Below are 22,830 nucleotides of genomic sequence, written 5' to 3'. Positions count from 1 at the left end.
CACCCACTCACACCCACTCACACTCACATACACTCACACACTCACACATACACACTCATACATGAACTTACACACTCACACACTCACATGTGCACACATGTACACACACATAATCACATACTCACAAATACTTATATGTGCTCACACATGCACACATTCACATATATGCACACACAACACTTACACTCACACTCTAAACTCACACTCACACATTGATATTGGGGAGGAGCTGATAAGCTCTAGGAGATATTTTTATATTACTTTTTTTTAATGTAGCAATATGTGCTTTTGAAAGATGAGAATTCTACATTCATTTAGAAAATTCTACAAAGGGCAGGAAGGAGGAGACATTTCAATTCCTAGTCCATCCATCATACATACAATCAATAAATGATGTGCTTTGCCAGACGGGTCACTGTGTTTTGAATTTATCAAGTGACTAAATAGTTGGTTCAGATTTTAACTAAGCTTGAATGGTTTGCTCTGATGTAATCTACCCATTCACCCCCTTAACAATGCTCTGTGTTTGTATCCAACACTCTCTGGAGGGTAGGAATGTGAATAGAATTGTTTCTAATTTTTACCAACAGAGTGAAACTGGGCAATGTACCTACACCCTTCCTAAATAGCAATGTGACCACACTGTAGCATGATGAGATGTTTAAGTAGTCAGACACGTAACGAGGTTAGAATGTTGGAATAGAATGGATTAAACCCTTAATTACAAACCATTGTAGAGGCTTCTCATTGAATACATTTTAATTTTAGCCTACTAAGCACTCCTTTATGTTTTGACGATTATCATTAATATTTTATAACTTTGATAGTCAAATAAAACTGTACTTGGTATATCTACTAAATGCCACCTGTCTCAGATTCTGCTGAAGAGACCACAGCTTGAATTTATGTCCGTGTGGGAGCCACACAGGAGGTGGCAGTGTGGAGGGACGTTGCTGTAATTGAAGGTTGATGGATAGTGACTGATTATGAGCCCTTTTCTTTTAAGTAATTGTTAAAAAATAATAGGATGTCTTTCTGTGTATCAAAAAGAATTAGCCCGTGATTCTCTGGAGAACAGAACACTTTAAATGTGATACAGTAAGCAGTATGATTACTTTAAGCAATATAATGTCCGTCTTTTGTTTTTCCTAGAGGTATTTATTAAAGGAAAATGCCAAGAAGATTCAAGCAGAAATCCAGCTCGAAGGTATCACAGAACAGACGAAAAATCTGCAAAAGGAGGTATGTTCTCTACACAAAGATCCAGCTTCCACCAGCCTGCCAGCACAGCCCCTGGGAGCTGTTGGGTCCCACCTGGCAGGTTCTAGAGGTTCTGGTTAGCTGTACACCAGATACATATCAACAGACAGTTCTAACCCCACGAGCTCCCTGCTGCGGTGAGAAAGGCTTGGTCACTGTTGCCATGTGTGCTGAGGAAGAACAGGGTGGTCTACTTAGCTGCTTGCCTTCTCTTAACCTGAGTGGGGCTATAAGATAACTGTGCTATCCTCCTTTTCCTAAATTGAGTCTGTGATGGAGTTTGTAAGGAGCCCAGGCCGTTTGCTGAATACCAGTCTGCTTCAGTCAGCTTCCCAGGCAAAACAGGCAGTGTAGACTACACTAAGGAGTCATTTGTCTTGTCATTCAATGACATGTGACTGTCTACAATTGGATGCTAACGTGAATACAGGGCTTTCATGATATGACAGGGATCTACAACCTGTAGGTTATGATCCCTTTTAGGGGTCAAACAACCCTTTCACAGGGGTCACCTAAGACCATCAGAAGACACAGATATTTACATGGAAGTTTGTAACGGCAGCAAAATTACAGTTACGAAGTAGCAACAAAAATAACTTTACGGTTGGGGGTCACCCCAAAGTGAGAAAATACATGTTAAAGGGTTGCAGCATCAGGAAGGTTGAGAAGCACTGCAATGCAAACACAGGAAGCATCTTGCTCTGCCAGTCATTTAGACTGTTTACAAAAATAAACCATCTTTTCCCATGGTGAATGTGTCTTAAGTGATTTCCATACCCACCTAGTCAGATATGGACTCAGAAATATTAGCTTTGGTTCACGGTAACATATATTTTTGGTTCTGGGTACATTTTGTTGCTTATAAAGAGGCAATGGCTAGAGTTCGGAAATGTGAGTGATACTCAGCTGACTAACCCGAGTCCTTACTCTCTGCTCAGCTCACTAGAGTGTTAAGAGGCCATCAGCAGGTGAACGCAGCAATAGAAAGAACTTCCAATAGGAGTCAAGCCCTGGCCTCATTCATCGAGCAGCTGCACGCAAACATCCAAGGTAGTGTGGGCAGACCTTGCATTGGGGACTTGTGCTTGTAGGTAGTAAGAGTTGTGGTCACCATGTGATGTGTGTGAACAGTGTGGGACCGAGCTTCCTAGGGCTAAGGGACTGGAACATCCCATAGCACAGGCATCCGGAAATGTCCAGGTCACAGACTTTCACAGACTGTTTCCCATTTTATATTCTGTATCATACCTGGATCCACATCTCTAGCCCCGCTACACCAAAGTTGAAATGCTATATCCATGCCACTCACCCACAAGAAAGCTGACAGGACTGGGGCTCCTGTTTGGCACCAACCACCTTTCAGAATACTTCTGCCACTCCATAGTTGGGTCTTTTTTGCTGTTTAGTACACTGTTGTCGGTTTCTCGTCTACTAGAAAATATCCATGGTGTTCATTCAGAACTATGCTTATAAGGCACAGAATGCAGTGCTAACGAGATTTACGGAGAATGAGCAGGAGAAGGATCAGAATAAGAATTCCTCAATGAAAGAGTGATGCCAGGTAGATACTGCTTTATACAGGAGATACTGCTGCATAGTCTATGTCTGCTCAGACACAGGGCAACATGGTAGGGAACACAGAGCCTACCCTCATAGGTTTGTGGATGAGGAGGTGATATCAGGTAGCGCATGGGTGCACAGGGTGCTTAGAGGTCTAACCCAGCCTAAATGTTCAGAGCTGTTCTCACCAAAGAACATTCTACACACTTCCATTTACTACGGTCTGCCCAGAAGAGACTTACTCAGTGACGAATCTTCTCCATAGAAATCACAGAGAAGGTGGCAACATTGAATCAGACCACACATGAAGATTTCCAGCCACCTGTTTCTGCTCTTCAGAGCATGCACCAGAACATTTCATCTCTGCTGGGACTTATAAAGAAAAGAAATTTCACAGAGATGCAGCAGAATGCCACCCTTGAACTCAAGTAAGTCCCAAGCCCCTTCAGATACCATCAGTAAGAACCAGGCATCTGGATGCTGGGGAGGGGGAATGATGGAGAGAGTTATGACTGAGAATTAATATTGCCAGAGAGGAGGGAGGCCAGCAGCCCGGGAAAGGAGGAGAGAGGCACCTGCCCCTCCAAATATAGTAACCAAGTAAGTGAAATCAGTACGATCCGTCCCTGGTCCTGTGCAATGGGCCCCTTGATTTCTTTGGTGTCACCAACTCCTGGTACCATGTTTGGGCTGAATCCTTTCTGTTCAGTGAACAAAGGAACTGGCCGTTGCAGGGAGCCATGAGAAAGGGAGGGATCCTGCAGGATGGCTGATGATTCCATTGATGCTAGATTAATCTTACCTACTAAACGCTAAAGAGCCTGGTGAACTGTTACTGTAGATCAAGGACAAGGTAATCTGTCAAGAAGAAAATACTGTAGCATACCAGTCCATAAGTTCCGAGACAGATGGACACTGTCAGAGTCATTGAACTTGGTCATATAAGGCCTCATGAAACCCTATGCATGACCCCAGAGAATGGTTGCACACAGATTTGGGGAGCTTGTGACATCCTTCCTGAACCTTTCTTAGTTTTTTCTCACACAATTATTAGCTGACATTGTCTTTCTGTCAGGCAGTTTCTAGATTGTTTTAATCACTTACCCAAGACTCACAAAAGCTTTGCTCTTCCTGGTAACATTGGAAGTGTTTGTAAATATTTTTACTGTCAACTATCACGTGATCGACGTCTCAGGCAAGCTGTTTTTCTTATTTTTTCCATATTGCTATGCGTTTTGGTATTAAATATTTATAGTGCCAGTTCGCTTCCTCTTCCTCCTATCCCTCCTCCCTTTCCTACCACTCCTTCCTTCCCCCTCTCTCCTTTCCTCCTTCTTCTCCTCCCCCTCCTTCTTCTCTATATCCTTCCTTCTTTTTCTCTTCTCCTTTGAGACAGGGTCTCACTACACATCACTGCTAGCACAGTCTGTGCTCCTACAAGCAGATTATGTCCCTCTTTTCTGTGTTTTGGGGTATTATCTTACCAGAGTAGACAGTAGGAACTAGATCATTTAGTCAAATCATCTGTACTTTGAGGATGCCTAACGCTTGTTTTCAGAACAGTTCCACAAGCAGGTTAGTGTAAAGCACCATGCGCTTTCCCCAGAGCACGCACATCAGAGTCACGGCTCCTTTTTTCCTCAATTTGTCCTTGACATTTTTTTTTTTGACCCGTGGCTTTGAGTAACTGGAACTTAAAAGGAAAGGCTTATGGTTAGACAGGGTCTGGAACAAGGTCTCATGGTCTAGTTACTTGGTTCAGTGAGCCTGGGGAGGCCCTGGGAAAACTGAACTGGGTGTTATAAAGTAGCAAGATGCTGGAGCAGGTAACAAGGACACAGAATGCCCATCTGTGCAGTGGGAATGCTGGCTTTGCTGCTGCTGCTTCCCCACATAGGACAGAATTCATGCCTATGAAAGAACTTATTAAAGATGCAGGTTCCCAGGCTGGCAGTCCTGGAGATTCAGCCATCCTGCAGGATCCCTCCCTTTCTCATGGCTCCCTGCAACGGCCAGTTCCTTTGTTCACTGAACAGAAAGGATTGAGCCCAAACGTGGTACCAGGAGTTGGTGACACGCAGAGAAACAGTAGAGTCTTTGTGCCCACCAGAACTTCTAGACCTCTTAGGAAAAGTTCATTTTCGATGTAACATACATTTGATGTAAGGCACGGAAAGTAGAGCCACCCCCTCTGCCTACCCTGTCCCCTGACCTCCCCACTGGCTGGGTGCTTTGGGACAGATTGCTGTGTTAAGCAGCTCTCTTTCTATTTGGAATAAAGCTGTAAGTCACAGTCTATATTTCTTTCTCCTATCTGTAAGTGAAGCTATGAGGAAGGGGACTTTTATTTTAAATAATGAGGGAGTTCAAAGTATATTCTCCAGCCACTACTTTCTAGTTTCCATAGATACTCCCTCTCCCAATTTCATGGATTATTTATCATCATATTACCAATTATAATCATTATAAGATTCATGGTTGATGCCTGAGTCTGGGTAAACAGTTTGGGCACAGATACCAGTCATTTTCATGCTATGTCAGACGACTATCACCTTCGGGGCTCACTGAAACTCCCAGGCCTCGATGTGTAATTGAATTTATGGCCAGGGTTCTTTAAGGATGTGCAGCCAGATGAAAGAGAGATGAGAGGAGTCTGTAATGATGTGTGAGAAGGAATGCAGAGAGGTTCCCTAGCACCTGTTTTCCCAGCAGGGAATATGCAGTGTGGGTAAGATATCTGCCCGGAGAAGCCACTAGAAATTCAGCATCCGCATGGTCATCAATAGCACTCATCTGAATCCCAGACTCCCAGCAGGAAAACAGGTGCTTGTCCTAAATCACCTGGCTTGCACAGTGGAGCCACTGTCTTATTAATCAGCTGGAGAAGTGTGGCAATACTTACAACCTTGCCCACTGGCCTCTCTGAAGACAGCTTATTGCAGCTTGCCACATGACCTTGTCTCTACACACTGCAGATGATCCCTGGCAGCTGAGTGAACTGTTTTCCCTGCTGGCTTCCCCATGGATGTTCAAAGATAACTTCAATACAGAAATGAAGTACACTCTGAGACGAGTGTAGGAGGGGCAGCGTGTACCAAAGGGGCCAGCTCTTTACTGCAAGTCTCTCCGTTTCAGTACACTGATGTGCATGGAGAGTTCCCAGGGAGTGGGTGGGCTGAGGGGTAGGCTTGAGAGTGCTGTTCTTGTGGAATCTGCTTGATAATTCATGAGATTGCAAAGATTCATGGGATTGCAAAGTAATGCAATCTATGGATCCCTCTGAGTTTGAGGCTAGCCTGGTCTACAGAGTGAGTTCCAGGCCAGCCAGGACAACATATTAAGATATATATCTCAAAACATATCTCAACATATCTCAAGAGCAATGAATAAATAACAATAAAAGACAATTACAATTTACTAAACCTTGTGTTTATTAATGGGACGAACTGTATCTTTTAAGCAATTTGAACTTTGAAGTTTTACAATTGGCCTCAAAAGGCTTTTTCTGCCTTACAAATAAGTTGCCCTCTTCTTTCAGTTTCTTGCCCAGATGCAGTTGCCACCATTAACACAGCATATAGTCACCTTTCTTATAGAACCCAGGACTACCAGCCTGGGGATGTCACCACCTACAATGGGATGAGCTCTCCCTTATTAATCACTAATTAATAAAATGCCCCGCAGACTTGCCTACATCAAGACCTTATGGAGATATTTTCTCAGCTGAGACTCCGCCCTCTCAGATGACTCTAGTCTGTGTCATGAAGACATAAAATTATCCAGCACAGCGTGCAAGCTTGACGACCTATGTTTGAGTTCCCGAGAACCCACATAAAGCCAGGCACATTAGCATGGGTCTGTGGTCTCAGGGCTCTTAGAGTGAGATGGGAAGTGGAGGCAGGAGAATTCTTGGAAGCTTGCAGGCCAGCTTGCCTGGTTTGTGAACAACAAAAAGAACCAGTCTCTAACAAGGTACAAAGTAAGGGCCAGCACCTAAGGGTATCCTCAACTCCACGTGTTTGACATGACATCCATGCATTCCTTCTCCCATTACACACACCCGCACATGCATACACACACATACACAAGCACACATACTCACAGGCACACAAATGCCCACACATGAACACACACAGACAGACATAGGCACAGGCACACATACTCAGGCACACATGTGCACACACACACAAAGCACACACACATACACAAGCACACATACTCACAGGCACACACATGCCCACACACACACATACTGCACACACATACACACACACATGCATACATAGACACACATGTGCACAGGCACACATGCAGGCACATATACACACACATGCACATACAAATGTACACACACAGACATGCACAGGCACACATATGCACAGGTACACAGACTCACGAGCATACACATGCACACACACATGCACATGCACACATATGCACAGGCACACATATTCACATGCACACACATGCACACATGCACACACACACACATATGCACAGGTACACATACTCACAGGCACACACATGCACACATGCATACCAGAAGAATTGCCTCTGCTCTCAAGCAGTCAGGATCCATGCTAAACATTGTGATTCACATTCATAATCCTAGGACAAGGATTAAACAAAGGATGCTGAGGCAGGGGATTTGTTGTGAGTTCAATATCAAGCCTAAACAGCATAGCCTAGACCTGTCTCAAAAATAAAAAGTGAGTCACCATACGTCATTTATGTTCCAAGAAGAAACTGTGAATGTGTAAAAATCCCTCAACAGCATTTCAAGACTCGAGCTTTGTTTTTATTTATGTTCTGAGTGAACCGTCTCTATTCTTCAGGGCCGCCAAAGACTTATTGTCACGGATTCAGAAAAAGTTTCAGAAGCCTCAAGAAAAGTTGAAGGCATTGAAGGAGGCCAGCAGACTCCTCTCAAACCACAGTGAGGAACTGAAGGCTGCAGAGGAACTCCTGAGGGAAGCTGGGAGCAAGACCCAGGAAAGCAACCTCCTGCTGCTCCTTGTCAAGGCCGACCTGAAAGAATTCAGGGTGAGTCTCATTGTCTCCTTCTCAATTAGGAGTGCAAATGCACAGGCCTGCTTGTAGATAGCACCAACTTTAGCTCTTGACAGAGTGGAACTGGCTACTGGCTTCAGCAGGTGGCGCTCAGTGCCAAATTGGGTGCTGACTTTCTTTCATGATATATCCTCAATTGGTGATTTTTTGATGCAGGAGAAAAAGCTGCATGTTCAAGGAGAACAAAATCTGACCTCAACGCTCATTGCCAAAGGAAGAGAATGGGTGGATGCTGCCAGGACTCATGCAGCAGATGCAGAAGACACCCTAATGGTAAGTTACAATTCGGACAGTCGTTGCCTTTTCCAGAGCAGCCACACGCCTCGTCATTGGGTACATGCACACTTGTCGCTAAGTAGGCACACGTGTCCATTTTCATTTCTCCATGCAGCGGCTGGAGCGTCACCGAGACGAGCTCCTTTTGTGGGCCAGTAAACTCAGGAGCCATGTAGATGACCTTGTCATGCAGATGTCCAAACGAAGAGCCCGTGACCTTGTCCACAGAGCAGAGCAGCATGCCTCTGAGCTGCAGAGCAGGGCAGGAGCTTTGGACAGGTAAGGCTGCACAGTTGTCACAATCCAGCAAGTGCTTGCTGACCCTTGATAAGGGTGAGGGTGGTCATTTAGGTTAGCGTTGAGTCACTTTTATGCTGGGTTTGCATGCACACACATGCACGCACACTCCTGTGTGCCTATGCTCGAGTGCACACATATGTGCAGATGCGTGTGTACTTAAGTGGATATGCATTTAAAAACCATAGGACAACCTTTAATAGCGCTCCTCAGGTGCGGTGCACATATTTTAAAACTGTCTCTTGCTGACCAGGAATTCACCATGTAGGTTAGGTTAGCTGGCAACTGAGCCCTGTCTGTCACAGCCTCCCCAGCACTGGGATGAGAACCCACCATGCTTGATTCCCCCCCTCCCCCACTCACCAACATGGGATCTGAGGAATAGAAGTAAGATACTCAGTGTGCTTTTTGCTGACTGAGCCTTCTCTCCCATGTACCCTTATTCTATCATGTAAAAATGAGACTCCTATTTTACTTGCATGGCAAGTCAGATTCCCTCCCCTGTCTTCCTGCTTTCTTTACCATAGACATGCATGCATTGGGAAAATGCAAACGGAATACTATGCTACCATACCAGGCTTTCAAAGCTTGTGCACACCTTTGGTACTCGAGTGTGCTCTGTACATGAGTTGTACAAGGATGCTGTGTTCTCTATAGATCTTGTGTTCTTGGAGTTCATGGTTCAAATGGAGGATGTGGCTGCCCACACTCTGCCTGTAGAAGTCTCTTTGCCAGTGCTAAAATATATCATGTCCAATCATTGTCTGTGCCTGCTGGTGTGTGTGTGTGTGTGTGTGTATGCACATGCACACATGCATTTGTGAGTGTGTGCATGTGTGTGTGAGGCTGTGTGTGGCACAATGTGTGCTAGTGGCCACAGAATCCAGAAGAGAGCATCAAACCCCAACAAGCTAAAATGTTACAGGCTGTGTGAGCTGCCCAACATGAGTCTTGGCACATGAACTTGGTCTCTTAGTGGTTAGTTAAGCCACCCCACCAGCCATTGTCACAAAGTTACTTTAACTAATAGCTCCTGCTGTTGGTTAAACCTGTCTTCATCTTCTTAAAAATAAAGCATGACTCTAGGCCAGTCTGCTTCCCAGACTTATTTGTACACTGGACTTTAAGGGCAACTCATCAAACACTGGTGTCTCATACCTTTTTCTTCCTCCCCCAAAGATGGTGACTTAAGCACTCTGGATTGTGGCTTAGAATTTCCAATTTCTTTTAAACATCTTTGGTTGTTTTTTATGTAAAGCAAATATGGACACAAGTCTTCCTTATGTCTTTCTGGTGAGTTTCACGATCCTATGGTGTGTGTGTGTGTGTGGGTGTGGGTGTGTGTATGTGTGTATGTGTACACTCACATGTGTATATGTGCTTGTGTGTATATGTGTGTGTGCATGTGAGTAAATGTGTATGTGATTGTGTATATGTGTGTATATATGACCATGTGTGTATGTGTGTGTGCACATGTGTGTGTGCTTGTGTGTATATGTGTGTCTGCATGTGAGTAAATGTGTATGTGATTGTGTATATGTGTATGTGTGTGTATATGATCATATGTGTATGTGTGTGTGCACATGTGTGTGTGCCTGTGTGTGTGTATGTGTGTGAAATATAGTTACCAATCAAAGCCACATGCATACCAGGCTGTCACTCTAGCATTGAGTGATATCCACAATCCCCTTCTTTTTATATTGAGGCAAGGGTTCACTAAACTGCTTAGGCTGGCCTTGAACACACTGTGTAGCCCAGGCTAGTTCTGAATTCGTGATCCTGCTTGTTCAGCCTCCTAGTCTAGGCTTAGCAGGTCTAGCTCATCTTGGGGTGTTAATTAACTGGTGGATTTGTTTCTTTAAACTTTGTTATAAAGGATGGATGTCAAAAATACAAGCAGGGTAGGAATGTTTGAAAATGGGAAACTACTCCTCACTGAGAAAGTGTCATGAATGATTAAGTTATATAATCAGAGGGATAAAAAATAATCCAGTAGTCTATCGAGGAAGGTAGGTACTGAAATCAATGGCTGTGAGTACCATGGCAACCAGTAGCAAAAAATGGAGGTGGGGCCTCAGCTTCTCTGTATCGTCTTCTATCCTTCCTAAAAGAGAGGATATGTGGGCTCCACCCACAGCTAGACTAAAATCTTTATTGTTTAGTATAAGAGTAGTGAAAGCAATTTGAGCCCAACAGTCAACATTAAATAGTGTCATGATATTTAATTGATAAATCATTGAGTTTCCCCATCTAATAGTGACAGACAATGATTGCTGGTATCTGGCGTAGGAATTGACCAATTCAATAAAGTCAGAGGGAAAATGAAGTGATTCCCTCAGCAGGCAAAGATGTGTCAATGGTCACATTTCATCGTCCTTATAGAGCTAGTGAAATCTCACCCTTGCCAGATGGCAAACTCATAAACTATGTGCCTGCTAGTTAGAATGAAGAAGCTCAACTGAAATATTTTCTATTTCTCCTGCAGGTGAATCTCATCAAATTGGGGTATGGCCTTTAGAGGCCACCCCAGCACCCCTGCGTGTGGTCAGAAAGCCTTTTGGAAATTAATAAGTTGGTTACCAGAGAGATTATAACCAGTATACACAGGAAGGGTACCCAACACCAACTGGGAACTTAAGCATGGATCAGAGATAGTAGAGGACTGATAGTGGAGACTGGTGGTGTGGCTCTCTATAGGAAATGGCCATCATGGATCTCAGTGTTAATTGAAAACCTTTCTGAGTAGTGTTGTCATGACAGACAGCTTCCCAGTCATAACTTCTGTGTGTAGAGGAGAAGCCATGGTTTGCTAGTCCTGGCTTCTTTTCTAAGAAGAAAGAAACTAGAAAGTTTTCAGGGTTAGTAGAAATCTACTCTACCCATGAGTGTGTCAACAATTTTTTTAAAATAACATCTTGAAATAATGTTGATTCCATAGAGACCTTGAAAATGTTAGAAACGTGTCATTGAATGCCACCAGCGCAGCACATGTCCACACCAACATCCAGACACTGACGGAGGAAGCAGAGAGGCTGGCTGTGGATGCCCACAAGACAGCAAATAAGACAAGCTTGGTGAGAAATATCTGGCTTTCTTGTGCATTTTCCTTTTTCTGAACTCCATGGAAGGTTCTTCTGGAACACAATTCTTAACCTGTTTGATCAAACCTCAAGGTTCAAATGACACTTCCACAGGGGTCACCCAAGACCATCAGAAAAGACAAATATTTATCATTTATTAACAGTAGAAAAAATTACAGTTATGAAGTAGCAATGGAAATAACTTTATGGTTGGGGTCATCAGAACATGAGGAACTGTATTAAAGGGTGGCAGCATTAGGAAGGTTGAGAGTCACTGTTCTAGAAGGATTTTGAGCATACACTCAGTGGCTCTAATATGTATTTTCCCATGTTCTTTTCTGGTGAAATCCATTTGTGATTTGTTTGGTTGCTTGCTTGGTTGGTTTTGTTTGTTTGTTTGTTTGTTTGTGCTACATATCATATGCCCTTTAGTTCTTAAATAATTTTGACAGTACAGGTCTCACTATGCTGTACAGTATGGCCTTTAATTCCTCATTTGAATTCAAGTGAGCTCTGACCCAGACTTGTGGGTAGCTGGAAATGCATTGCACCACCCCATTCTATGGTCTTGGTCATTTTTGCTTCTTTCTGAAGACCAATGACTACTATTAAAAACAAGGGCAAATCTCAGTTTCCTGGGATAACGATGCTGATGCTGTCCCGATAAATACTTGATAAATACTTCTTTTATTCACAGCTGTGTAACGGCCAATTCCCCTCTTCCTATATTTAAAAGTGTCTCTGTGGTCTTCCTCTCAGACAGTGACCTTCTCCTCCAGCTCTGAGATCGGCTTTCTTACTTGGAGCTTGGTTGATGCTCTTCTGATGGGGCTGCTCTCTCTGGGAGGTTCCTGTGTATGAACCATTCTGTTTTTCAGATCTCTGCATCCCTGGCTTCTCGGGGGAAAGCAGTCCTTCAGCGCTCGTCCAGGTTTCTAAAAGAAAGTGTCAGTACCAGGAAGAAGCAGCAAGGTCAGTTTGAGTGAGAACACAATGACAGTGTTCTGGGAGAACTCTCTCTTTTCTTAGAGCAATTTGAAGCTTCCCATGTCTATCTCCTTAACACTGCCTCTCAAGTGAGCGTCGTGTGATTCCAAATCTTGTTGTGGTGGTACTGCTTACTCAAATGTTCATCCTGCTCTGTAGTTAACCCTTCCTTATGACTGACTTCCAGGGACTACTTGGATTGACATTTCTGTCATTCTTCCTGGTGTGCTTGGGGTCACCTCCGATGACAGAGACTCCTCTTTTTTTCTTTCTAACTTCCCAATTTCTTGCTGAAGTAAGTTATATCTGATGCTGTCTTTGCATTTTTCACCTGGCTAGAACTGTGATAGGCTCTCATTGAAATGTCACTGGATTAAATCATAAATGGTAAATCTTTTCCCATTAGCACCTATGAAGTTCAAGAGTTTCAGCAAGCACTTGTCTGGGACTGTGAGAGCTATCCAAGAAGCATAACATGAAATGTCGAGAATCTGTTCTGTAAGAGAAAATGTGCAGGCATTGAATTTTCATAATGTATGATATGCTTCTCACATTGATGCAGACAGTTTGAAGGATAGCAATGGACCCTCTCATAGCTCCATGAATTAAGGACTGGACTTTCTTTCAGCTGTCTGAACCAAGGGTTGGGCCAGGGAGTTGTTTTGTTTGTTTGTTTCTCTGTAAGTGAGACAGTTTAGAACCTCCCCTGTCCTCTCAATATTAGATCTTCACAATTCTTGCTCACTAACTCACAAGTGCTGACAGCCACTGGCTTGAGTTTGCATAGGTAAAGGCCTTCTAGGTCATTACACTGTGAACTTCTTGGCAGTTAAAGTTCCATGTCGTGATCACGTGCTCAGAATGCTAAATGTAGTTTTGTACTATGAGCAGAAACTGTAAAAGCTTTGATCTAACCGTGTAAATGAAAGGAAACTGGATGAGTCCAGATTCAGGGGGAGGGAATAGAGAAGGGCTGTTTGGGCAGAGTCACAGATCAGGGGTCATGAAGAGCCAGACCGCCATTGGGATTTGAGAGCCTTGAGGTGGCAAGTTCCAACATTGGTTGAAAATTGTAGTCTGAAGGAAGACAGTTTAAACATTTCTTCATCTTTGTGCTTTTGTAAATTTAGGCACGAACTTCGAGAACAAGTAGTAGTGATGAAGATAATAGCAAAATAGACAAAATGATCAAAAAACCAACTCCCCTGCCATATCTATGATGAATTGTACTAAGAGTCATTAGGAAACTGTCAGTGTTGAGGTGTCTGCAGGAAGCTGTATGTCCTGCTGATGGCTGACGTATGACAAAGCTGTGCCTAGGCGGTGTCCTAGCAGACTAATCTGACGTGAACCTTTCCTTTCTCCCTCACATAGGCATTAAGCTGAAGCTGGATGAGTTGAAAAGTTTGATGAGTCAATTTCAGGAAAATGTGGATAACATTACAAAGCAGGCCAACGACTCCCTCATGACACTAAGAGAAAGCCCTGGAGGTAAACAGAATGGAGTTTTCTGGTTTGCATACCTTCTTGGAAAAGCATCTTGCCCAAGCCTGAGGAAGTCCTGCCTCATGGCTCATTGGGAACTGTGGCTCTAGAGCTAGACCAAGGTTGATTTAGCCTCAACTTGGGAAGGGATATGACTTAGAGGTGAAGGTCATGAAACTTTTTAAAAACCAATGAATACATCAAATCACACTCTTAAAGGTATTATGATTACACTCTCAAAAGACTAGTGATGTTCGGCCACCACTTTTAATTACTACTGGCTTTCAAAATGTCTTTGATCCAGCACAAAGGAGAAAGGCCTTCTAAAGAGGCCAAGTGTAGAGAAAAGAGAATACGTGTGCCCAGCCATGGAGGGAGAGCTGGATCCACTCACTGTGAACATGGGAACACTGGACTCACTGTGAATACAGTGAATTAGAGAATTCTTATTGCATGTTCTTCCTCTCTCAGATGAGCAAACACTCTAAAATCAGCCTGTTGATCACTAATATTGATGATTTGCAAACACGGAATCTCCAAGGCTTTAAATAAGTCTTGAGTCACAACCCCAAATGAACCATGCTGTTGAGCTCTATGTGCCTGACTCCAGACATCCTGTGTTGCGTTTCCAAGACTCATCTGCTACTCTTCTCATCTGGAAATTTCTTTTTCCCCTTCTGATCACCCACAGAAAAAGGACCCTTCATCTATTTTAATAAAACACATAAACATTCTTTATTCAAACTTACAGAAACATTGAGAGAGGAGCAAGGGACTGTATGGAGATTTTCTCCTTTATTGCCTGGGGTCTTACCATATAGCCCAGGCTAGCCTCAACCTCATGATAGTGTTGTGCCTGCTTCCTGGTTGGAATTGCAGGCATGTATCACTGTGCCTGGCTTGATTGCTGTACACTTTTATATGGCTTTTTTCAAGAATGAACATTTTGCTGTGTGTGTTGAAACTTTCTCAGGTCTCAACAGCACCATGTACACATCCTCAACCAGGTGTTCTCAAATAGCAGAAGTCTTTTTCCCCTTGTGGCCATGTCCTCTTTGAGTTTTTGTCCCTTGTAGCAGCCAGTCCATGTTGTGACCAAATACCACTTTGTCCATCCATGGCCACTCTCCTCTTGATTGCAAGTTTAAGTTCCAGAACCTTCTTATGCAGACATTAAGTGATATGGGAAGAGCATAGGTTTCCAGAAGATGAGAGTGGCCTACAGAAAGAAGCTAAATAGAGAAGTTTGGAGCTGGAGAGATGATTCAGTGGGTACCATTGCTAAGCCTAGAGATGTGAGTTCCATCTCTGGACCCACAGAGAGGAAGGGGGAAACCTCCTTCCACAGTTTGTCCTCTGACCTCCTTACATGTACCATACAAACATACATGAACAAGCATGCATACACATGCACACACTAAATAAATAAAAATTTAAAAGTACTTCCAGCTTACCAACATACTAAGAACATACTAAGGACGTGGCCACTAACCAAGGCTTTTGTAGTCACACTGTGTAACTGAAATCATGTAGAATTAAGTATCCAAATATTCATTGGTTCTTTAAAGGGATGGTAGAACATGTGACATGCAAACTTCTTTGACATGAAAAAGGCAGGAAGCCTTGTTTTGTATTCAACATATGTGTTTCAGCCGGCACATGCTTGCCCATTCCTGTATTTTAGATATGAGAGAGAAGGGCAGGAAAGCCAGAGAGCTGGCAGCAGCAGCCAATGAGAGTGCGGTGAAGACACTGGAGGACGTGCTGGGTTTGAGCCTAAGGGTCTTCAACACATCAGAGGACCTGTCCAGAGTAAATGCCACAGTCCAGGAGACAAAGGACCTTCTGCGTAACTCCACAATGACTAGTATGTCCATGGTCCTCCTCCCTGTTTTGAAAGCCTGAGGCTTGCTGATTGAAAGAGAGCTGAGTACACAAGGATGCAGTGTTCTAGCCTATAGAATGGCATCTGAGAAGGAGAGGGTCCCCAGGGAATGCAAACTGTCCGTGGTTTCTTCGTATATCTCAGGGTTTGCCCACTCTGTTCTATCTTATCCCTGTCTTAATAACGGACACACTTCCTTTTTACTCTTTTCCTCCTGCCTAACTCTTGCCAACCCTTGCCCCTCGTCTTCATTAGCTCTGTTGGCTAGGAGAAAAATGAAAGACATGGAAACACAAGCCAACCTTTTATTCGACCGATTGAAGCCTTTGAAAACACTGGAAGAAAACCTGAGCAGAAACCTGTCAGAGATCAAGTTGCTGATCAGCCGGGCCCGGAAACAGGCAGCTTCGGTGAGTTGGGCTGGGAGCTCCTCATACCACAGATCCAGAAGCTTGGGCTCCTGCTCGTTAGTCCTGGAGAGCTCAATGGGCATGGTGCTCAGCCACCCCAACTCCCCCTGGGCATGGTGTTCAGCCACCCTAAGTCCCCTGCAGCATCTACAGACCCAGATCCCAATAACCCATGTCCTCTTAAGCTTGTCTCGGGATATTGAAACCACTTTTCTTGGAATCTCACTCACTTTTAGAGTGTTTCAAAGATTCTTAGGAAAGCACTCTTCTTTGCAGGATTCATAGTTAATGTCTGACTCTACAACTCAGCCTTTGTGTCAGGAAGACATTAAAGTCTAATGGTAACATCTGGTGCCATTTCTTCATTTTACTGATTTACCTTTAATACTGGAGATACTATCCAGAATGGGTAGGATTGGCCTTGTCCTCTGGGACTCTGAGAAAACAATTTCTATCCATACAGATGATGTGCAAGTCTATGTCACTACAAACATATGGTACCAGAGAGGTCAAAGTTGGGGAATCGTTTTGTAACTACCTATGGATCAATTCACTCATTTCAAACCATAGTAAGACTTGCCTAAGAGAGTATACAATGCCCATGGTGTGGGACCCTAGAGAAAAAGAGTGTGACCCCTGATCTCAGCTTGATCTTTCGGAAGCCTTCTAGGCAAGGTAAAGGCACTCTGGGCTCTCCAAGAGTATTCCTTTCTAGAAGAGGATGCAAGCTAGCATGGGCTTTGGCTTCCCTCTCTTTCATACACAGGCCAAGGAAATGTGTGCTGAAGTTGTAGTTCTAAATATCATGACTTATACAAACTTAGAAGAGAAATTAATAGAAAATCTATACACAGATAATTATGGAGCAGAGTAATATGTAGTAAATAACCACTCAATAGCTATTTCCTGAGTGATATATTAAATATATTACTATATATATTCAATGCATTTTTATTGAACAGAGATCATTAAACTGTCTCTGTGGGCCAGGTGGTAAGGGCCCACAGTAACAAGGTATCCAATCTTAATGTGAGTGAGACAGTTTCCTATATAAAAGAACCCATGGAAAGCCACAAAGGGCTGGAAAGATTGCTCAGCTGTTAAATGTTCTTGCTGTTGTTGTGGAAGACTGAAGTTGAATGAACCCAGTACCCAGGTGAGGAGCTGGTTGCAACTGCCGGTAACCCAGCTCCTGGTGCTCTGATGCCCTCTAATAGCCTCTGGGAACTCCTACACTCATACTTACACACACTTACACACACACACACACTATTACAAAACCAAAATTTAATGAAGTAAATCTTAACAAAACAAAATCCAAGAAAAACTAAATTTTTAATAGTAATACACAGCTATAACAGTGGGCTGAGGTACAGAGGTTCATGAGTTTCAAGGTCAGCCTGGTCTGCATAGTCTACATTGTCTCTAAATAAGCAAATAAGACATAGCCTAATTAAAAGGACTGTCCAATATCTAAATGGTTCCCCCAAATGAAAGAATTTCCATCCTGCTCTGCTGCCTCACTCTGTAAAGCCCAAAGCATTAAGAGTTCTGCACAGAGGAAACTCTTCACAGAGTGAGTGGACTGGCGTCTCTGATGTCCTGATAAGCTGTTCTCATATGTTACTAAGCTCCAGGATGCTGTTTTCTCCCTGTCAGATCAAAGTTGCCGTGTCTGCAGACAGAGACTGCGTCCGCGCCTACCAGCCTCAGATTTCTTCTACCAATTACAACACCTTGATACTGAACGTTAAGACGCAGGAACCCGACAACCTTCTCTTCTACCTTGGCAGCAGCAGCAGTGTAAGTGAGCAACCCTGAGTGTTTGGGAATTCAGGTGTTTCCTCTGTGGACACTCTGCTGATGAAAGCATAAACATGACCGTCCTTACTAAATTCTCCTACTAGGGAAAACCTTTGCTACAGTTGTAACATCAAATGTTGTAGAAATATATAAATGAGATTTCTACCCCATGTTGGTTATTTAAGTTCCCAGATGAAAGACACATACAACCTTTATATTTACAATAAGTCTTACACAACACAAGAGCTGGGCAGATACTACCTTCTATGCTGTTAGAATCTATTTCCTATCCATACTTACTTACTATGTTTGATCTGGGCTGCTCTTAACTCTGATTGGGCAATGCTCAGGGCCACTTTATCTTGACTCCTAACCCATGACTGCTTCTTTTTCCTCCTCTCCTGCACCTACTCCTTCTTTGTGGTCCCCTCCCACCTCCAAGACCATGAAACCTAAACCCCACCTATGTCTCTTCTGCCCAGCTATTGGCTGTTGGCATCTTTACTTACCAATCAGTAATAAGTTGGGGCCATGGTATACATTCAGACTCATCTCTGGGACAACCAGGTCTTGGGGGCCCACATTTAGCATTAATAGATAGCAAGAGACTGACCCTCAAGAGTGGAATATCAAATAAATGCAAAAGTTACTGCCTGGAGTTCGGGCAGTTTGCCTGAAAGTCTGAGAATCTGAGCTCAATTCACAGGAACCGCATTAAAAAACAAAAACAAACAAACAAACAAACAAACAAAACCTGGGCATCATTGCCTGCATTTCTGTATCCTGAGCTAGACAGGTAGATGTAAGCAAATCTCTGGGGCCAGCCTACCCTAATTAGGTGAGTTCAGGTCAGTCAAAGACCCTGTTTCAAAAGGTAGATAGCACCTAGGATACCTGGGACTGTCTTCTGGCCTCCTTGTGAACATGTGATGCTAACATGCATACACATGAGCTCACACACACATAGAAACATACACACAGTGTACAAGAAGGAAAGTGACATCTCTGATCAGTGCCTGTATCTGTCATCGTATTGGTATACCATGGGTGCATCATGCATTGGTGGACTCGGTGATGTTCAGATAGCCAGGCATCATCCAGGTTCTTCCTGCCAATGCACTGCCTATGGTCTATAAACAATGGGCTTCCTAGACAAGACTACTGCTCCTTTGACTGTATCAGAAGGGATAAGAGTCCTGGAAATGTCATGGAGGAGATGTTAAGACACACATTTATTACCACAGATGTCTTTTGAGGAGACAAGGAGTGAAGCTCACTCTGTGGCTTCTTAGTATGCATTCCACACCCATTGATACCTTCTGAGGCAGAAACAAGCCAGTATCTTGCCTGACCTTCCCATGGCTCAGTGACCCCTTTGAGTGTTCTTGGGAACTTCATAAGAGGCATAGTGGATGATCAGCCTACAAAAGCACTTCTGTCAAGTCTGCCCTCTGCCACAGGATCTCCATGCCCCAGCCCCAGGGGTGGGTTACTCATAGACAGAAGAACATGGAATCAGTGTGCTGACTGTGTAAATAGCAATAAGTAACTCCTTCCCTTCATCTCCTTCCCCCAGAGTGATTTTCTCGCAGTAGAGATGCGGCGGGGAAAAGTAGCCTTTCTCTGGGATCTGGGCTCCGGGTCCACAAGGTTGGAATTCCCAGATGTCTCCATCAATAACAACAGATGGCACAGCATCTACATAACCAGGTAGCAGAGACTGTCCCTCATATCTCTCTTCTTTCAATTGAACCTTGTAACATGTCGATAATGTATTTAATAGACAGGCATTGAGTCATTAGGAAAGTTGGATTATAAACAAACAATACTAGATTTATATTAACAGTAGGAATGAATCGTTTAAATTATAGAATGAATGTTTTTGTGTGTGTGTGTGGCCAGAATCAAGAATCAAAAACTGTATAGTTTAGATTGCTTTTAATATTTATTTTCATTTTTTATGTATAAGTATTTGTCTACAAATATATATATTTGCACCATGAGTACACAGTGCCTTCAAAAGCCAGCTGAGAGCATTAGACGTGCAGGAACTGTACTTACAGGCAGTTGTGAGCCACCATGTGAGTGCTAGGAATGGAACCCAGGACCTCTGCAAGAACAGATAGTACCCACAGGAACTGTACTTACAGGTGGTTGTGAGCCACCATGTGGGTGCTAGGAATGGAACCCAGGTCCTCTGCAAAAACAGATAGTACTCTTAACCACAGAGCCATCTCTCCAAGCCCCCAGACTATTTCAAAAATGTTTTTAGAAAGTCCAGGTGGCCAGCCTTGTAAAATGGCTCCTTCCATGGAAGAGAGGATTTTTTTGAAAAGCAACAGAAGCTGAGAGGAGAGAGGGAAGAAAATGGAAAATGTATTATGTGAGTGTAGTTTTTCCACCCACGGCCCAATTTCCAAATAAAGACTTGGAGGCATATTTATTTATGAATAAATGTCAAGGCCATAAACTTTAGCTTATTCCCTGACTAGTTTGTAACTTACAAAACCCATTTAAAGCTATTCTGTGTTTTCCACAAGACTAATTACTACCTCACCTTTATTTCATGAGTCTGGGATGAGTCTCACACCTCTATCTCCCAGAGTTCCCATTGCTCCCTGCCAGACTGGTCCCTGTCCCGCCTCCTAGTCCTACCTCAGCTCATTGGCCACAGGGTTTTGATTAACAGGTGATACTTCCACACAGTTCACAAAACCATCCCTCAACTATTTTGTCTCAAAAATTTTCAAATTCTAAGTCAAACTTTTCCTATTAGAGCACCTTCCTAGAAGTAACTTCATTTAAGACGTCTTAGGCAGAATTTTCCTTTTACTTTTCTGTAATATTATGGGGTTTTGTTGATGATGTTGAAAATATTGGTATTATATTAAAGAAATGATGTTATAAAGAAAAGAGTAGTTTTTTCTTTAGATGTGGTTGGACTCAGTAATGACTTTCAGTACGGGGGAGAGAAGTGATTAACTGTCTGTTTCCCAAGAGCTGCTTTACAGGATTTGGGGGCATAAAGGAGAGGTTGAATGGCCGAGCGTGTAAGCGAGGCAGGCAGGTGGGAGTTGCAGGGGCAAGCCTAGAGAGGCAGGTGAGGCTCTGCGTGACAGGCAAGCTTATACATGATGTGATGTATGTGAAGTTCCTCCTGCAATTCTTTCTGACACAAGGTTTGGAAACATGGGGTCCCTGAGTGTAAAGGAAGCAAGCGCAGCCGAGAACCCACCAGTCAGGACAACCAAATCTCCCGGACCGGCGAATGTTCTGGACATAAACAACTCAACACTAATGTTTGTTGGAGGGCTTGGAGGTCAAATCAAGGTAAAATTCTTGAAGGGCATCTAAACAGGGCCCCCGGCTCAGTGTTAATATATCCTGCACAATCCAAAAATTTCTGCTTTTGTTAGTTTTCATTTCAGCTCTGCATCTGCAGAGCCAGGCTGGTTTTGCAAGGGTAAAGGATCATTTTTAATCACGAAGATGAAGACAAGAGAAACCAATGGTGCTGTTTGTCATTTTAGACATTCTTTTTTCCAGTGATAAAGTAGGAAGTTAAATACATCTATAGTAATTTCTGTAAAGTCCCTTTATCTCTCTTCTTATTCCAGTGGTAATTGTGCTAATTAGTGTTTAGCAAGAGTGCATAGTATTTGTTTGATGATGTCAGCTAGTTGGACTGGGTTAGAAGGACAGTCTGCGTCCCTCTAGACTACTGACTCCTTATCTGGTCTGGTGACTTACTCAGCAGACTTTCCCCAGAAACCGAGCAGATCCTTAGGAGACTGTCCAGAGCTGGGTATGGTCATACACACCTTTAATCTCAGCATCCTCCAGGGTTAAGCGAATGAACTGAGAGTATGAGGCCAACTTGGGCTGCATACATAAACAAGCCTCTTTTTCAATCTCCCTCCACTCTCAAGGAACAGAAAACAATGTAAACTGTTCATGCTTGGAAGTCGTTGTTGCAAACTGGTGTTTCACTGAATGTTCTCTTGGAATCTGAAGCACTGGGTTTGAGCTGCCAGGGCAGTTTAGAGAACATATGCCTCTGGGTGTGCATTATGCATTTGTTTGTTTTTTTTTTCTCTTTGCACCAGAAATCCCCGGCTGTGAAGGTTACTCATTTTAAGGGCTGCATGGGAGAGGCCTTCTTGAACGGCAAATCTATTGGCCTGTGGAATTACATCGAAAGAGAGGGAAAGTGCAATGGCTGCTTTGGAAGGTAATCCGCCCCATATTTCAACTTTCTGTTAGCTCTATACGCTATATTCATGTAAAAGGCTATGAGTGGACTCTCAGGATGGCAGCCTTTGAGCTAACACTGGGTTTGGAGTACAACTTTCTCAGATTGAGGTCATCTACCAAGGTTTTCTTGGAGACTTTGGCTAACTTTCCTCTTTACCTGAAGTTTGGTCTTCCAGACTTCTCTTACACATCCCACGCCCACTCATCAGTGTTAGCATGCAGTGTGCCTTTCCACTTTAGCCAATCTAAATGGCAGGTGCTGGTTCTCCTTCACTGTGGTAAGGACACCCATTTTGTGTACATCCTCTTGTTTCATTCCCTGAGACACCTGCCATCATACCAGATTTCCAACCCTAACCTAAGCAAAGGCTGAGGAAGAAGAATCAGGATGCCCCTGGCCTCTGTGTTCATTGAGAGTCTAGTCATCCTGTGTTCATTGAGGGTCTAGTCATCCTGTGTTCAT

At 43.5% G+C, this 22,830-nt stretch overlaps 1 protein-coding gene across 1 annotated transcript in view; it reads left to right on the top strand.

Moving 5' to 3' along the window:
• Positions 1-22,830, top strand: part of Lama1 (laminin subunit alpha 1) — a 126,019-nt gene that overhangs the window by 85,214 nt on the left and 17,975 nt on the right. The window contains exons 33-47 of the mRNA XM_028762234.1: positions 1,153-1,242; positions 2,199-2,310; positions 3,086-3,248; positions 7,656-7,863; positions 8,047-8,163; positions 8,282-8,445; positions 11,402-11,537; positions 12,422-12,515; positions 13,905-14,021; positions 15,700-15,882; positions 16,156-16,310; positions 17,970-18,113; positions 19,690-19,823; positions 21,293-21,443; positions 22,220-22,344. Coding sequence (XP_028618067.1) covers positions 1,153-1,242; positions 2,199-2,310; positions 3,086-3,248; positions 7,656-7,863; positions 8,047-8,163; positions 8,282-8,445; positions 11,402-11,537; positions 12,422-12,515; positions 13,905-14,021; positions 15,700-15,882; positions 16,156-16,310; positions 17,970-18,113; positions 19,690-19,823; positions 21,293-21,443; positions 22,220-22,344 — 2,093 coding nt within the window. The remainder of the gene's footprint in view (positions 1-1,152; positions 1,243-2,198; positions 2,311-3,085; positions 3,249-7,655; positions 7,864-8,046; positions 8,164-8,281; positions 8,446-11,401; positions 11,538-12,421; positions 12,516-13,904; positions 14,022-15,699; positions 15,883-16,155; positions 16,311-17,969; positions 18,114-19,689; positions 19,824-21,292; positions 21,444-22,219; positions 22,345-22,830) is intronic.

Source organism: Grammomys surdaster, unplaced genomic scaffold (genome assembly GCF_004785775.1).
Source record: "Grammomys surdaster isolate TR1022 unplaced genomic scaffold, NIH_TR_1.0 132, whole genome shotgun sequence".
Taxonomy (NCBI): Eukaryota; Metazoa; Chordata; class Mammalia; order Rodentia; family Muridae; genus Grammomys; species Grammomys surdaster.
Note: the sequence above shows the minus strand (reverse complement) of the source record. Positions and strands in the feature narration are given on the sequence as shown.